Below are 17,511 nucleotides of genomic sequence, written 5' to 3' on the forward strand. Positions count from 1 at the left end.
AGGTAGTCTTTTTTTTTTTTTTTTTTTTGGCTGTGTCTGGGGGCCTGTGGAAGTTCCCAGGCCAGGGATCAAACCTGTGCTGCAGCAGTGATAATGCTGGATCCTTAACCTGCTGAGCCACAAGGAAACTCCAATCTCTAGCTAGCTCGATCAAGAGAAAAAGAAGATAAATTACCAAAATCAGAAATGAAAGTGGGGCATCATTATATATCTTACCAAAATTATGCAAACAGATAATTTAAATAAAATGGAGAAATGTCTAGAATTAGTTGCATGCAGAACTTACCAGGTCAGGGACTGAACCTGTGCCACAGCAGTAACAATGCCAGATCCTTAACCTGCTGAGCCACCAGGGAACTCCACAGAAACACTTTTAAAGTAAGCCTGTTTCTCAAAAAGAAATAGAAAATGTATCTAAACTTATATGTGTGGATAACATTGAATGAAAGATGTGAGACTGCCTTCCAAACACACACGTATATGTGTTTTAGAGCTGTACCTGCAGCGTTCGGGAGTTCCCAGGCTAGAGGTCCAATGGGAGTTGCAGCTGCCAACCTAGGGCGCAGCCACAGCAACGCCAGATCCGAGCTGCATCTGGGACCTACACTGCAGCTCATGGCAAAGCCAGACCCTTACTTAACCCACTGATCTAGGCCAGGGATCAAACCCACATCCTCATGGATACTAATCAGATTTGTGACCACTGAGCCACAACAGGAACGCCTGTGAGGCCAACATTAACATTATGTCAGAGATGCACCCTGTACCCCTAGAGCGAGCACCAAGAAAATTACTAAATAATACAGCTAAGAAACTAACAAAGGGATTAAAATGGTACCTCCCAAAAGTAAACGGTAAGCCAATGTCAGTCTTGAACGTAGATGCAAATATCCTTAATAAAACATTAGCGCAGTGAATCTAGCAGTATATTAATAGGGACCTATGACACGATCAGGTGGGGTTTATTATAGGAATGCAGTTTACCATCCAAAAATCAGTTACTGTTATATATGAGTATAAAAATGGATAAAAACCACAGTTGTTTCAGTAGACGCATGAAAAAGTATTTGACAAAATACATCACCCTTTTATGATAAAAGGCAAACAGAAAAAAAACCACTCAGCAGAATGGAAGAGAATTTCCTCAAGCTGTTCAAATGCATCCACAAACAAGACGGGGAACAAGGCAGACACGGCCGGTCTCACCTCTTTGACGCACCTTTGTGTTCAGAGGTTCTTCCCAGCGCGTTCAGGCAGAAAAGACAGACAAGGTTACAGATTGGAAAGGAGGAAGTGACGTTGTCTTTATCTGCAGAGAACATGATTATGTCCGTAGAAAATTCTAAGAATTTGGCAGATACTACTAAGAGAAATCAAGATCTAAATAAATGAAAAGATGTCATATTTATGGATAGAAAGACTCAATACTGCTAAATATCCTAGTTTTTCCAGTTGGTTTTTTTTTTTTTTTTTTTTTTTTGGCCGCACCCTTGGCATGTGCAAGTTGCCAGGCCAGAGCTGCTGCAGTGACAATGCTTGATCCTTAACCCACAGAGCCTCAAGGGAACTCCCCCATTGATTTTTTTATTATTCATTTTAAATTGTACTTAATTCATTTAAAATTTTATTCTGAATGCTCACATGAAGTGTTTTGGATCAGAGACAGATTTTAAATTCAGTACCTCATAGTAAATAACATCTCCCCCCCCCCCTCCACTGCCCCTTTGACCTAGTTTTTACCTCTCGGGCGCATGCGATGAGGGCCAGGTCAGTCAGCCTGCACAAGCGAACACACACACCCAGAGGCCAGGACGAGGAACGGGTGTGTTCTCTGCTGACAAAGGTGAAGGAGAGCCACTCGCTCCCTCCTTCCTCCAGCCCCTGGACATGTTAGTGCTGCCCGAGGACCTCATTCCTCCTCGAAATGTGAATGCCACCCTAGGCGACAGTGAGCAGGTCTTCCTGGCACTTTGGGGCTTCACCTAGGGACCTAATGCAGGGATATAATCAGTGACCTTCTCCAAGAGAGAAGGAAGTTTTACTCTCATTTTGTTCTGAGCAGTTAGACATGGCTACAGGTCTAATTCTCATGGAATGTGAGATGTTTCTAGTCAGATAAGGCTGTTTTTTTTTCTTTTTACAGGAACCTAGACATTCAGGGAAATTTTCTCTCTGTATTGCCCCAAATTGATCTGTAGATTCAGTGCTGCCCATATCAAAAACACAGCTGTCTTCTTTCCAAAAATTGACAAGTTGATCCTAAGATTTACATGGAAATAAGTTTTTAAAAAGCTCAAAATTGGAGGATTTACACTTACATGATTTCAGAACTTATTAGAAACCTACAGTAGTCGAGCTAGTGTGAAATTAGTATAAAGATGTGTATCAAAGGAACGGGCTAGAGATCCCAGACATAAACACTCCCACTTACGGTGAACTGAACTTCAACAACGATGCCAAGGCCGTTCAGGGGGAAAGGGACCAGGGGTGCTGGAACAGTTAAGCCTACAGACAAAAAGCGAACTGAGAGCCTCGCCTCACACTGTACACACAAATCAACTCAAATGGACCACAGTGCAGAGCTAGGAGCTGAAGTTACAAACGGGGATGACTCGCTGTGACCTCAGTCTAGGGGACAATCTCCTACGGCATCAAAGGCGTGGTCCATAAAAGGAAAAACTCATACATTTAAATTTATGTGAATTAAAAACCTTTGCTCTTCCGGAGTCCCGCTGTGACACAGTGGGATAAGAATTAGCTTGCTGCAGAGGTGTGGGTTCGTTCCCTGGCCTGCCAGTGGGTGAAAGGACCCAGCATTGCCACAGCTGCGGCGTACGTCACAACTGCAAGCTGGATTCAGTCTTGCCTGGGAACTCCCATGTGCTGTGGGAGCTGCCCTAAACAACAAAAACCACCTTTGCTCTTCAAAAAATGTCATTAGGAGGAGTTCCCATCGTGGCTCAGTGGTTAACGTAATCCGACTAGGAACCATGAGGTTGTGGCTTCGAACCCTGGCCTGTCTCAGTGGGTTAAGGATCCGGCGTTGCCGTGAGCTGTGGTGTAGGCCGGTGGCTACAGCTCTGATTCGACCCCTAGCCTGGGAACCTTCATATGCCATGGGTGCAGTCCTAGAAGAGACAAAAAAAAAAAAAAAAAAAAAAAAATCATTAAGAAAGTGAAAAAAAAAAAGTACAGGGCCAGTGACACAATGGCTAAGGTATCCACTATGGATCAGAAGGTAGTAAAAAGAAAAAGTCATCACTGGGGAAGTGTTTGCTGATGACACATGTGATAAAGGCTGTGTAACAGCCGTCTTCAACTGCAGAAGGAAACAAACCACTCCGTGTAAAATGGGCAAAGATTTGAGTAGACACTTTACTGAAGAAGAGACAGGGAAGGCTGATGAGCACATGAAAAGATGCTCAGTGTCATTAGTCCTTAAGGACGTGGCAACTAGAATCGCTACAAGGTGCCACTACCATCGGCCAGACCGGCTCTGAGCAAACAGAGCAGACCAGCTGTTGACAAGGACGTGGCAAAACTGGCTCTCCTGCACTGCTGGTGGGGATATAAAATATGGTCCCTTCGGGACCGTTGTGGCTATTTTCGAAGGTAAACACACGTGCAGTAGGAAGGTCATGGCGTAAACGTCCTGCCGGCCTTCTCAAGCTCGTGTGAGCCCCTCCTCGTGAGTGTGGGTCTGTGGAAAATGGCAAAGGGGATGGGATGGTCCTTCCGTAACGAGCCCGCAGAGGACCGCGATGTCTGCCTTGCTCACCGACTCAGCTGCCCTCATGGTTGTGTGTTTTGATGAGCTTGGCTGGATGTGGGGCCAGCAAGTACAGGGAGGTTGCCAGTGGGTCTTTCCCTTGTTGAGCCTTCAGATGACACCGCAACCCTGGGCTGATCTCTTGATACAACCTGCTAGAGACTAAGTGGCAGAGCTCACAGTCACGTGGCACCACGCTGGCTGTGTGTGCTTTGCACAGTGGATCTGCACAGCACAGCGCAGTGCTGCTCGGCAGTGGAAGGAATGCACTCCTGAAAGACACCCCAACACCGAGGGAAGGGAGCCAGACCCACAACCTCATATTCTGATTCCAGGGATAAGAAGTTTCTAGGAAAGCAGATACTGTAGGGTCAAATCAGTGGTGGTCTCGCTCTGCAAATCGAGGCGCGACCGACTGCAAATGCATGCAAGGGAATTCGGGGGTCGGGGCATGGCCGTGGTATCTTAAGACCAGATTTGTGGTTGCTGAACTCTGGAAATTTGCTAAAGTTCTTGAAGTTATCATCCACACCACTGCCATGTGTGAATTGTGCCTGGTATGTAAATCATACCTCCAAACAGCTGTGGAAAAAAGTGTCTAAGAAAATAGCAATTTTGTTACATGGTTCAGCATGCTGCAATATTTATAGATGGTAAAGTAAGGTTTATATTTTGCCCACTCCCTGTCCTCATGCAGCTTCAGGCCCCCCGTCTTTCGTCTTTCGGGGACACAGCTTGCCACATACACACACACACACACACACACACACACACACACACACACACACACACACACACACACACACACACCCTCCAGCCCGGTTGCTAAGCCCCCTTCCTTGCCCCGACCCTACCTGTTCGGTTTTTCCTTGGGCACTGTGGGCACAGGAGCTGATCGGTAGGGGCTGTGTAGACTTCACACCCGCCTCTCTGGATGCTTTTACATTCCGAGTTCTGTTCCTCCCGTGACTTCACTTAGCAGAACCGATGAGCACATGTGATGCTTCAAAAGCCAGCTCTTCACCTGGATAGATGACTCCTCTGAGATGCGGTTGATCACTTCTGGAATCTGCATTAACAGAGGGATAGATGTCATGGGTTTATTTTTCCCTGTTAAAGGTATTTGTATCTCCAACAGTTAATTTTTTTAAGTCTGAAAAACAAGCAGTGATTTATTTCCACCACTTTTATTTTTTCTTCTGAGACCACTGTGTGGTTACCTGAGAACTGAATGGAGAGTCTGTTGCTCCTGGGTTTTCTTCCCTGCCGGAACCTCTCAGAGGCCTTGCACCGACACATAACCCATGGATCCCCTCAGCTCACATTCAGAATGTTCCCAACTCAGATTTTATTCTACTCTGTATTTCTGGTCTCTGTCTCACTGTATGTCCCTTACAAAGGCATGGATTTTCAACACAGACGTTTTAAAGGACAGGACAGCGGCCTTGATGAAGGCTCCTGCTCTCCATCACTTTGAAGGCTTCCGCACAGATACTACTGTTTGGCCCTCGGCTGAGCCGTGTAACTGTGCTACCCCTGGGTAATGCCTCCCAGAGGCCAGGGCTGAGGTGCCAGCCCACAGCATGGCAGACCAAAGGCAGGCTGGGGCCCTGGCAGGACCCAGGTCTAGGAACTGGCACTGCTCTCATTCCCACTCCAACGTTTGTGAGTCATGTCACCCCAAGAAAGTGACAGCTTCCACGAACTCTGGCCTCCTCATCCGTAAGTCGGGGTCGCCCCAGGATATTCTGCCCATCCTGCAAGGTTGTTTCAAGGACTGAGATAAAATTTCATGAGTTTTAAATTTTTCATTTATTAGATTCTGTAAACCACGTAAGAGAATTTAAGTACTCATATCAAGAATTTAGGCAGATGATAATAAAATAGTAACCTAGAGAAGACCAGTTTTTAAACTATCTAGTTTTACTAAAGTCTAGACTGTTGAGCAACCCAGTGGGTTAGTCTGCGGCCCCCTGGGCTCGGTAAGTCTGCAAACAAGGAAAGCACTGAGAGAAGGGGGGTGCTCTGCTTATTCGGGGAACCACAACATATCTGCTTGCAGTTTCCTTCCCTGCCCTGTGGGTTATTTCTTCAGTCTCGTTGTTTTAGGCTATATCTGAGTCTCCTTAAATGTTTTAAGTTCTAGAGAATTTTGAAATGATGGTTATGTGAAAACGTCTGGGGCCCTCTGGCCAAGTGGGTTACTCAGCATTTCCACCGGCACTTCTGGAAGCAGGCGGGCGCGCGTGGGCAGGGGCTCTGAGGTCCCGGACGCCCCTCCGCGGTGAGCTCCAGCTTCGTCCTGCCGGGCTGAGGCCGCGCTCCACGGCTCCACGTCAGAGCCGCGGGCCGGCAGCGGGAGCCCCGGAGCCCCGTGCCTCACCGCGCCGTGTACACGCGCGCGCACACCCACGCCCAGAGTTTCCTGAGCCCTAGGAAGTAACGGCTTTTCAGCCTTTTTACCGAGCTCGTCATAGTCACGTAAGTGACCTGCCAAGGACAGCTCTTCACAGGTACTACCTTGGCCGAGGCGCCCGAACACAGCGGCAGAGAGCGATGCGCGCGGGACACGGGGCGGGTGGGCGGGCGGGCGATCGCAGACGCAGGAGCAGAGCGCCTGCCGCCCGAGGCGGGGTTTTAGGGCAAAGGCGCTTCCCTCCGGGCTGGTTTCCCATAACCAGCCACAGAGGCTGCGGGCAAGCGGGTTTCTCCCGCAGGCGAGGGCTGTGCGGCCGCGGCGCTGCCCCTGCCGAATGAGCCAGCACCCCCTGCTCTCCCCGCAGGCCCGGCCCGTGGACTACCCTCAGGACTACCTGTCCCACCAGGTCCCCATATCCTTCCACAAGCACTGGAACATCGACCCCGTGCGCGTCTACTTCACCTGGCTGGCACCCCGGGAGCAAGGCGGAGCCGGGCAGGAGACGCCCAAGGGTGGGCGGGAGGAGTTGTGACCCTGCGCACGTGGGACACGTGGCGTCGCGAGCTTCCTGACCTCAGGTCGAGACGATCATCTGGTAATTTTTGAGTTGAAGGGAAGGAGTCGTAGGAAAAACATTGCTTTTTCCGTGAGAAATCACTTGCTTTTGCATTACGCAGTTATTGTAACACACAGTGACTCCTGTGTGTTTTTCAAGCTGTGAAACAGCAGCTTTATTTTTGTCACAGAAAAATAAACAGGGAACCAGAAGTCTCCTTCCTGTTCTCTCTGTTCATTATTGTGGAAGTTTCAGTCGAGCATGAGGCTGGAGAGACGTGACTGTCATTTTATATATATACACACGGAAGCAGAACAGGAGGGCTGCTGACGTGGGTATTACATTGGGGTGCACTTTTAAACTAGATTATCAATGATGAAAATTATTTCCCCGTGACGCAGCGAGAATATTGCTGTGTTAAGGATCATTGACGAAATGTCATAAAAGTCTAGCAATGAAAAAATCCCCCGCAGTCTGTAATCAGGGTTGTTATATTTTATCTATCTTTGTGTTTGTGCCTCATAAAAAGAGAAAAAGAATTCTTTTGCTAGCACTTTCTGCTGCTTTAGAGGTTCATCTGTGCTGTTTCTCCCCGAAGCCCCATCTTTATGACCTACTTGTAACACAGAAGTGTAGCTGCTGCAGCCAGAAAACTGTTCTCAGCATTTAAGAAACAACCTTGCTGAATTTTATTCAAGGCACTGAGCTCTGTGTAGGTCTCAGGAAGTGAATTGCTTTCACCGTGTGTTTTTCTCTTATTTTTATTTCTCTGTTACGTAAGGACCCTCTCCTGACTCAGCAGAGACCCCTCAGTGTACCTGGAAGCCCCAGTAGGAGGACTGCATGGTGCCTGGGCAGTTCCCAGGGTTCTTAAAAACTGAATTTGAAAACAGTGTTTTGAAACAGCTCTCATGTCCAAGTCATATCTTTAATATATAGTAATTTTATACATTATTAATTGTAAAGAATACTCTGTACCTTAACATTTTAATTATATAATTCAGTTTTCTAAAGGTGTTTGCATAAAATTTGATTTTGATATGTCTTAAACTGATTTTGGTAAAGTACTTTCCTCTTTTTTAAAATAAAAATTGTTCTTCATTAACTTGGCTTGTATTTTTTTACAGCCAAACAGGGTTTTAAAGTCATGCCTCCAAGAGTACCCAAGGGTTTTTTGTTTTTTTTTAAATAATACAGTTGTCTTGTACCTTATATAGGACTGATTTCCAAAATGATGCCATAGTATCTGCCATTTCCCAAACCAGCAAATACCAGGACTGGAGTGTTTTCAGGGATGACTGGATACACGGGGGATTCATTCTTGTGGAAGCAGAGTTTGTGGCCCACGGACGGGCTGGGGATGACGGGCTGGATGGGAGGCGCGTGAGGTTTTCTAGATGCAGCCCAGCAGCTGCCGATGACACTGGTATCGTCTTGATTACTGGCATTGTCAGTCACCTTCTTGTCACCTGGAATAATCTGTCCAGAGGGCCTGGCTGCCTGTCTGATGGAGAAGAGTCTTCTGTCCTGCTCCTGCCTCCCACTGCCACACTCAGAGATTATTTGAGCGGCTCCTACTGGCGTCTGTGGTGAAGATCTGCATCAGGCTTGCCCTGTGCTGTGATGGGCAGGGCCTTCGACGGATGCCAGGGCACCTGCTCTGGTACCTCTGGGGTTCTGGGAGTTATACTACATTCACCTTTGGGAACTATGTAAACCTAGTCACAAATAAAAGATCTTTGCCTACGTTTCTCTCTCTCTTTTTTTTTTTTTGTCTTTTTAGGGCCACACCCACAGCATATGGAGGGTCCCAGGCTAAGGGCTGAATCGGAGCTGCAGCTGCTGGCCTGAGCCACAGCAATGCAGGATCCCTGCCACATCTGCAACCTGCACTGCAGCTCATGGCAGTGTCAGGTCCTTAACTCACCAAGCAAGGCCAGGGACCAAACCTGCATCCTCATGGATACTAGTCGGATTCTTAACCCACTGAGCCACAGTGGGAGCTTCCGCCTTGCCTAAGTTTCTAATTCTCAAATGTATTTCTCAGATGTAAGGTGGGAGTGGGAGGGCCATGGGGAAAAGGAATTAATGCAATCAGAAAAAAATTGGCAGCTCATTAAAACCAGTTTTCAGAAAGAGAAATTGACCCAAACCTACCCGTTTAAGAGAAAACCATCAGACACTGAAGGTGTATTTATACAAAGGCTCTAAAACCATTATCTATTATATAATGAATTGGATATATTTTGGAACTGATTCCCTTAGAGTTCATATCTTAAGAACTAGTTTTAAATCTGAATTTTCCTGGACAGATACTGTTCTATTCATATTTTTTGTTCTGTTTTTAAGGGCTACACCTGTGGCATATGGAAGTTCTCAGGCTTGGGGTTGAATCAGAGCTGCAGCTGCCAGCCTATGCCATAGCCACAGCCAGCCACAGTAATGCCAGATCCAAGCTGTGTCTGCAACCTACACCACAGCTCATGGCAATGCTGGATCCTTTCACCCACTGAGCGAGGCCAGGGATCAAACCCGCATCCTCATGGAAACTAGTTGGGTTCTTAACTTGCTGAGCCACAAAAGGAACTCCTTTGTCTTTTAAATAGGCATTTACTTCATAGGCAGAAGACCTAAATAAACATTTCTCCAAAGAAGACATACAGATGGCCAGTAGATACATGAAAGGATGCTCAACATTGCTAATTATTAGAGAAATGCACATCAAAACTACCATGAGGTACCACCCCATAGTGGTCAGAATGGCCATTAATAGTAACTGTGCAAATAACAAATGCTGGAGAGTGTGGAAAAAAGGGACCCCTTCTATACTGCTGGTGGGAATGTAAGCTGGTACAAGCGCTATGGAAAACCGTACAGTGGTTCCGCAGAGGACGAAACAGAATGATTGTAAGATCCAACAATTCGACTCCTGGGCATAGATCCAGACACATGCACCCCTATGTCCACAGCAGCACTATTCACAATAGCCAAGACATGGAAACAACCTAAATGTCCCACAACAGATGAATGGATTAAGAAAATGTGGTTCATAAACACGATGGAATACCTCTCAGCCATTAAAAAAAAGCAATGAAATAATGCTATTTGCAACAACATGGATGCAACTAGAGATTCTCATACTAAGTGAAGTAATTCAGAAAGAGAAAGACAAATACCGTATGATATCACTTATATGTGGAATCTAAAAAATGGCACAGATGAACCTATCTACAAAACAGAAACAGACTCACAGACATGGAGAACAGACGTGTGGTTGCCAAGGGGGAGGGGGAAGGAGTGGGAAGAACTGGGAGTATGGGGTTAGCAGATGCAAGCGATTCGATTTAGAATTTTGGATGGGCCTGGGTCCTATTGTATAGCACCAGGAACAATATCCAGTGTCCTTGGATAGACTATGATGGAAAATAATATTAAAAAAATATATGTATGTGTTTAACCGAATCACTTTGCTGTACAGCAGAAATTGGCACATTATAAATCAAGTGTATTTAAAAACAGGAATTTACGTAGAATGGCTGTTATTTTTACTGGGGGTGTCAACGTCAAGGAGGTAACAGGTGGAATCACTAGAATGCCATTTCTGCTTTTAAGCCACTTCAGCTAATAAAGAGCCAAAGCAAGTTGACTGTGTTGGATCTTTGTATCTTGCAGCTAAATCAGAAATCTAGACACAAATATGGCCTCTGCAGTCTAGATGGGGACACAGAGCGAGGACGTGTTGGGCTGCAGGTGGGGCTGTGCACAGGCATGTGGGCATCAGTGCTCGCTGAATTTCCGATTTAGTGCTCCCACACCCAGATGCGTCACAACTGCTTGTGTGTTTCTCAAAAATTAATAAGTAAGAATGTGTCTATTGTCTTCCATTCATAATCAGAAATAACCTCTTTCTGGACTTAGATGAATTAATCAGTAGATTCACTCAGCATCTGTTGATTAAACCCCCATTATGTGTCAGACCTTCAAGGATGCCCCTTGTCTGCCCACTCTACCCTGGCATCTTTGAATGCCTGGCACACAGTGACTGCTATTGTTTTATGTTCCCAAGCTTTCTATAAACACATGAACTGCAGGACATGCTTTATTCCCATCTGTAAAAGTGAAACCTTTGTTTCCGGCATTAGGTCTGTTAGCACGTTTTCACTTTAAAGACACATTCCTGGAGGGAGCCAGGATAGGTACAGGCAAAGGATGGAAACCAGCAGCAAATACATGAACAAGAGGACTTCGTATAATGATAGATGCTCCAAAGGCACTAGGAACAGGAAGGCAGAACCGGGCGGGGGTTGGGGACCGCCTGGGATGGGGTGGACAGAAAGGCCTCTGAGCAGGTGACTCAGTGGAGCCCCCTCTGAACAGAAAGGATTGGGAACACAGATTCAGGTGTGCGGGGTGTGCTAGTCGGGGGACAGTGAACATGAAGGCTCTATGGTGGGGACAGATGTGGCCTGCCAGAAAAGGAAAAGAGAGCCTGTGTGACCGCTTAGCTCTCATCACTGTTTTTTTTTTTTCTTGTCTTTTTTAGGGCCACACCCGCGGTATATGTAAGTTCCCAGGCTAGGGGTCGAACCAGAGCTGTTGACCACAGCCACAGCAACGTCGGATCCGAGGCTCATCTGCGACCTACTCCATAGCTCACGGCAACGCCGGATCCTTAACTCATTGAGCGAGGCCAGGGATCGAACCTGCATCCTTATGAAGGCTAGTCAGGTTCTAAACTGCTGAGCCATGACGGGAATGCCTCATCTCTGTCCTCATTACACATTAAGAGACACCAGACAGTCGCCAGGAAAGTCTGGAGCTCAGGACAGAGGTCAGGGCTGGAGTTACCGTCTTGAACTCCTCCGCATTTCAAAGGTTTCAAAAGCCCCAAGACTGGACAAGACGGTGCAGGGGGAGAAGACAAGCGAGTCAGCCTGAGCAGGACTCAGTGAGGCGAGGGGACCCGGGCTGCTGTGCCGGGGAAGCCAGGCAGAGGGTTCTGAGGAGCCACTGATCACGTGTGTCACATGTTACCAAGAGGATGGCGATGTGACCGTGGACTCAGCAGCATGGCAGTGACCTTGGCAAGACTGTTCCCAGTGAGTGGCCGGGATGGGAGGTGAGACTTGGGGAGCCGTTACAAACACTGGGGGGGGGGGGCATCTACAGTTAATTCTTTTTATGAGCTACTCTAAAGACCAGGGAGGCAGCCTGAGCGGACACATGGGCCCAGGGGATCTACTTTACGATGGAAAGTTCTGGGAAACGTCCGTGTGAGGTGAGACTGCCCAGGCAGACAGGAGGATGATGGGTGGCAACTCTGCTGGTCCTGGTGACACGTGATGGACCCAGAGCTGAGTGGAGGGATCTGACAGGCGGGTCTGCTGTCAAACGGGGGGCGGGGGGGGGGCAGTGCAGGCACCGAGGAAGGTCTTGAGATTTGCTGACACGAAGCTGTGGGTGTTTGCATCTCATCATTTCTATTAAGTGTGACACAAGCTCTTTGCCTGTTTACATAGCTTTGCTCTTATGGAAACCGCAGTGTCAATGACGATGGCGACGACGACAACCACTCACACGACGCTTACTGTGCGTGGTGCAGTCCCAGGTGTTTCACACGTTAAGTTACTTAATCCTAACAGAACCCTTTAATTAAGTAATTAATTGTTTTCTCCAGTTTACATGGGAGGCAACTGAGGCACAGAGAGATTAAGTAACCAGCTCAAGATCACACAGCTGGTAAGGAGCAGAGCTGGGTTTTGAACCCAGACATTTCAGCTCTAGAGTTCAGTCATTTAACCTCTGTGCTCTCATACCTCTATCAAGAACACGTAGGAAGTTCCCATTGTGGCTCAGCGGTCATGAGCCTGACTAGTATCCATGAGGATACAAGTGTGACCCCTGGCCTCGATAAGAGGGTCAGGGATCTGGCATCGCAGACACAGCCTGGATCCCGCATTGCTAGGGCTGGGGCTGTGGTGTAGGCTGGCAGCTGCAGCTCTGATTCAACCTCTAGCCTGGGAACTTCCATGTGCTGCTGGTGTGGCCCTAAAAAGAAAAAAAAAAAATGTGGCTTCTACCCAGACTGAATGTTTATTTAGTTCTAAAACACTAGTATAGGTAAAGATGAGCAAAAGCCCAAGAGTTAATCATGAGATGAGAGAGATCAAAGGCAGATGTGATTATATCGCAAATAAATTACAGAAGCAGTATGTGCTCAGAGGTTAGAAAGGGAACAAACTGGCAACTTGAAACAGTGTGACTTTCTGTATAAGGACCTGGAAGAACAACCTCCCAGGCGTCTCGGAGACACGACACGTGCTCCAGGGAAACATCCTGGCACTGAGCACCATGAACCACTCACATCCTCGCCCTAAGCAGCATGAACCAGAATGTCCCCTGCACACACACAGCTCCGGATAGCTGGCAGCTGGAACCAGCCTACATGTCCCCGGCCTGCAGAGTTAATAAGCTCTGGGCTTGCTTTACAGTATCACATTATGCTGCCCTATGACTGAAACACAGCTACAGGAGACATCTCCATGTTAAGCAAATTCTGAAAAGTTGCAGAGCAAAACTTAGAGCAGGATTTATGTAATTTAAAACCATGCAAATGAAAAACATGCGGAGACATATACCTCAAAAATCTAAGAGAATAATAATAAGTCTGAAATTCAAGACGGAAGTTAACCCCAGGGGAAATGCTCTCAGAGAGACACACAGGGGACTTGAAGGTAATGGTCCTTTCTGTTTCTTAAACGGTGGCTGCCGCACTCCGCGGTTGTGGCCACGGTCACTCGGACCTCTCATGTGTCTGTCAGATGCCCCTCGGGCTCCTCGCATAAGGACACACGTGGTTGCATTTAAACCCGCCTGGGTAACCCAGGGTAACTCCCCATCTCTAGATCCTTAATTTCATCTGCAAGGTTCTCTGTTTAGCATTGGCAGGTCCCAGGGATTGGGATGCGGATGGCCGGTATCTGTTTGGGAGGGAGCATCATTCAGCTTGGCACCGTGTGAGCGATTTCAGATCCTGGCAAACCAGTGGGTGGATCGGGGGAGTCTGAGGATGGCCCACCTACCCCTCCATTCATTCACTTGATAAGCATACTCTGAGCAAGTGCACTGTGCCAGGCACTGGGCATGCAGAGGTGCCACCTAGATCATTCCGCATCAGTGTGCGTGTACCCCCCCCCCTTCTCTACTTTCAAACAAGCTAGTCATCCTTTAGGTGGAAAAGAAGTTAAGCTAAAGACCTGCCTGGCATTATTCTGGGCTTCTCTGCCCACCAGTCTACTGGATATATTCAGACATTCCTAAATCTAGAATTTCTTTTCACTCTTCTCCCTGTTTTATCCCTTCCCTGAATTTCTACTGATTCCACAGCTGGAAGTGGGAGTTACGCTGCTCCTTTGTGTCACGGTGGGATGAGCACTGGGCTAAGAGGTCCCAGGGCCGGCCTCGCTCTGCAGCCTTGGCTGGGTCTCGCCATGTCTCTGGGCCTCAGTGTGAAGCAGCTCAACATTAAAATGCTGCGATTCTACCGTCTAAAGAAATACAGGGCCTGCATCAGTAAGTATTCCCTGTAGGTGCTGTTCCCACATCTGTGCTCCATCCTGAAAAGATTAATTTCAGGACTTCCAGATTCTCTAATTACAATGAATTATCTGCTCTATCAGACTGGAAAATATTGTCACATTGAATTTAATCAGTCTGAAATGCATCTGACTTTCATTCATGGATTGAGAAACACAGGAAAACTGTAACAAGAATTTCAAGATAATACCTTTCTATGTATACAGGTTAACGTTGGCTCGTTCAGTAAATGTTAATTATTAAGTTTTCTTTTATTCTCCAGGTTCTGGAAATGCCATGGTGAGCGAAAGCAGAGAATTCTTTGTTCTTGTAGGATTTATGCTCTGGGCACAGCCAGTATTCAAAAACACTACTGATAAAATACATAATGATAAACTTTAACAAATGCGGACAGGGATTTGGACTTTGCTTTGAGATATAAAAATAAAAAGAAGTTAACCAGGTAAGGAGTGAGAAGGAGAGCATTTCAGGAAGAAAAAACTGCAAAGCCGAAGGCCCTGTGGTTGGAGGGGTGACAGTGAGACTGGGATGCCCCAGGCCTGCTCCCATGGCCTCTGTCACTCACTCTCTCCGTACATCACCAACAACTTACGCGCTGTCAACATCCTGCAACAAAACCCGCAGAGTGTTGCCTGCATGTTTGCACTGTAATTCAGCTAAGGAAGTCTCTATTATCGGTTATTTTGATCACTTGCCATTTCCACGTCTGATTAATTTTTATAAGAGATCAAGTTGAAGCAAGAGAAGTAGGATGACTTGGCTCAGGTCAGACTTTAAGGCAGTGATCTGCATTTGGCTATGCTGGTGGTATCAGGTGAGTGGGCTGTGGAACGTGAACTGTTTCTCTGATTAAAGGTGCTTCTTGGAAGAAAGGGAAAGGCAAATAATAAATGCCATCTCTATTGCGACTCCCAACTCTTCCTCTCTCTCCCTTTTCCCTTCATTCGCCCCCCGCTCTCCCTCTCGGTATATCCACACACGCAGCCTATGTACACTTATATATGTATATAAATATTATACATATACACAGGTACACATATGTGTACATACTACACACACACGTATGTATGTATTACTTATGTGTGTGTATATATATAGAATACATATAACGGTGCTGTGATGCACATCCTAAGAGTTAAATTGTGGTCCAGGAGTTCAGGACGACTTCTTTAGGCTAAACGGCTACTTACATGAACACCTGAATCGCTTACTGTGCGTTATCAAGAAGCACAATGTGCTTCCTCTAACCCGCAGGGCTTTCCGCATTGCGCAATATTTCTATTCTTTAGGAGACCCTTCTTTCTTTGGCATGTTTCGGTTCATTTTGATTTGTCTCCGTCTTCATTAGACTCCAGAGGAGTCCCACATGGAAGGCCTTTGCACTCACTCTCGTGCTCTTTACAAAGGAGCTGAGCACAGAGCTCCAGCGCCATAAATGCTGGTGGAAGAGCATCAACCAGTAGGTCGATCAATAACGGTTAACAGAGAATTGATCATCCTGGTCCTGCTGCTCGCATAAAACAGACCCTTCTGCCTCCTCTCGACCCACATTCCGAGGGTCTTTAAGGCACAAGTGTCATTAGTAGTCAGGAACTTCCGCACGGTTCCTCCACCTAGATGGCAGATCCCTGGACTTCCTCCTGGGGTTTGAGAACTGTCTGTGACAAGCTCTTCATTCTGAGTTTACTTGTAAATAACATGATAAAAACCACTTAAGCGCTGTGACCACCAGAGTTGCAATCTTTGTGTCTGTGGCTGTGTCGACACCAAGTCCTCACGGATGTCATGGCAGCCACCGTCACATGCCCTAACTATAAAATTCCCCTTTTCCAGAGATAACCAATGACAGTCATTTTCGCGAAGAGTTATTTAATAAAGGGTTTGACTTGATGTGAAAACACTTTGGGGTGAATAACGTGCTACTTTGTTGCTGTGTATTTGCAAAAGAACCGGGGCTGACTCAGTTCACAAACAGTGCACTTCTGTCCAGCCAAGGCAGGTGCCGGCGCCCATGACAAAGGACTGCCTGGTGTACCTAGTTTGCATCATAGGCAAAGGGGAGGCAATAGCAACAAACGTGATTTACTGTTGGAAATGGAGTGAATAAGCCATTTCCCTTATTACTGTTTTCCTTTAAGAGTCAAATGTTTCATTATCTGCATACAAATGAGCTTTAGATCTTTTTCAGATCCTAACTCCAGCAACAATTGGATTAAATATCCATTTAAAGTAGATTTCCCTGCTAACCTTGTTTTCAAAAGACCAATTCACTCTAAGAATGTTGCCCAAATCAAACTGTTAGCATTGTTTTAATGATCACGAACCAGCAGAGTAGCTGTGGACAAATAGAGGGGCCTGTCTGCAAAACGACCCCAAAAGCTCTCCCAGGTTGCCTGGCTTTGCTGGGTATTTTCTCGGCTCCTCCAGTCTGCCCGCCTCTCCTCTCTGTGTCGGGAGGCTCCGTGGCCCTCTGGCTTCCAGTTTGCTGTAGCGGAAGGGAGACCCCTCGGGAGGCCGGAAGCAGTGCCAGGAGAGAGGTCTTTTCCCTCCACTCCTTCCCCGCGGGGCCGGCGTGGGCTGACGGCACCGGCTGCTCCCCATGGGCCGCCTGTGCCACGCAGCCCCTCGCGTGGGCTCCAGGGACAGTGCGCCGCCCCTGCCACCCCTTTAGGGTACAGTTGCCAGGGTTGAGGTGCTGCCAGATTCCCGCTGGTTCCCCTGCACCCTGCCCACGCCTTTGCAAACAGTCCCTTTCGCAAACTCTTCTCAGCTACTCATCAGAATGGGCGATGTGCTTCCTGCCAGGGCTCTGCCACCCCCGCGGAGCTGGCCTGAGTCAGCTGAGCCCAGGTGCCCCCTCCGCCCAGCAGGAGGGGTGGAAAGCGAACTCGCGCTTTAACCAGGGGCTCTGGGTGCTGTTCCCCGCGTGCAGCTCTCCAGAGCACCAGGCGCCCCAGCCCAGGCTGCCCGGCTTGCAAGGCGGCTCTCACGCCTAAGGGGGAGCAGGTGCGGGCAGCTGCGGGCAGCCTCCCATCCCGAGCGCAGCCCGCGGGCGCTGCTGTCCCCGCTGGGGCAGCTCTAGCTGAAGCTCCCCAGGGCGGGTGGCCAGAAAACGGAAGGCTGCGACCCTCCCTGGGACTTCTCGAGAGCCCCACGCAGCAGTCACTGGTG

The 17,511-nt window shown here is 47.7% G+C and overlaps 1 protein-coding gene across 1 annotated transcript in view; it reads left to right on the forward strand.

Moving 5' to 3' along the window:
- B3GLCT (beta 3-glucosyltransferase) overlaps positions 1-8,490 on the forward strand; it is a 115,765-nt gene extending 107,275 nt beyond the window's left edge. Inside the window, exon 16 of the mRNA XM_021065554.2 lies at positions 6,553-8,490. Coding sequence (XP_020921213.2) covers positions 6,553-6,720 — 168 coding nt within the window. The 3' untranslated portion in view covers positions 6,721-8,490. The remainder of the gene's footprint in view (positions 1-6,552) is intronic.
- The last annotated feature ends 9,021 nt before the right edge of the window (positions 8,491-17,511 follow it).

This window comes from Sus scrofa, chromosome 11, assembly GCF_054392235.1.
Source record: "Sus scrofa isolate SSC_HxYL_T2T_F1_AM1 chromosome 11, Sscrofa_HxYL_maternal_Yorkshire_Landrace_v2.0, whole genome shotgun sequence".
NCBI classification, from domain to species: Eukaryota; Metazoa; Chordata; class Mammalia; order Artiodactyla; family Suidae; genus Sus; species Sus scrofa.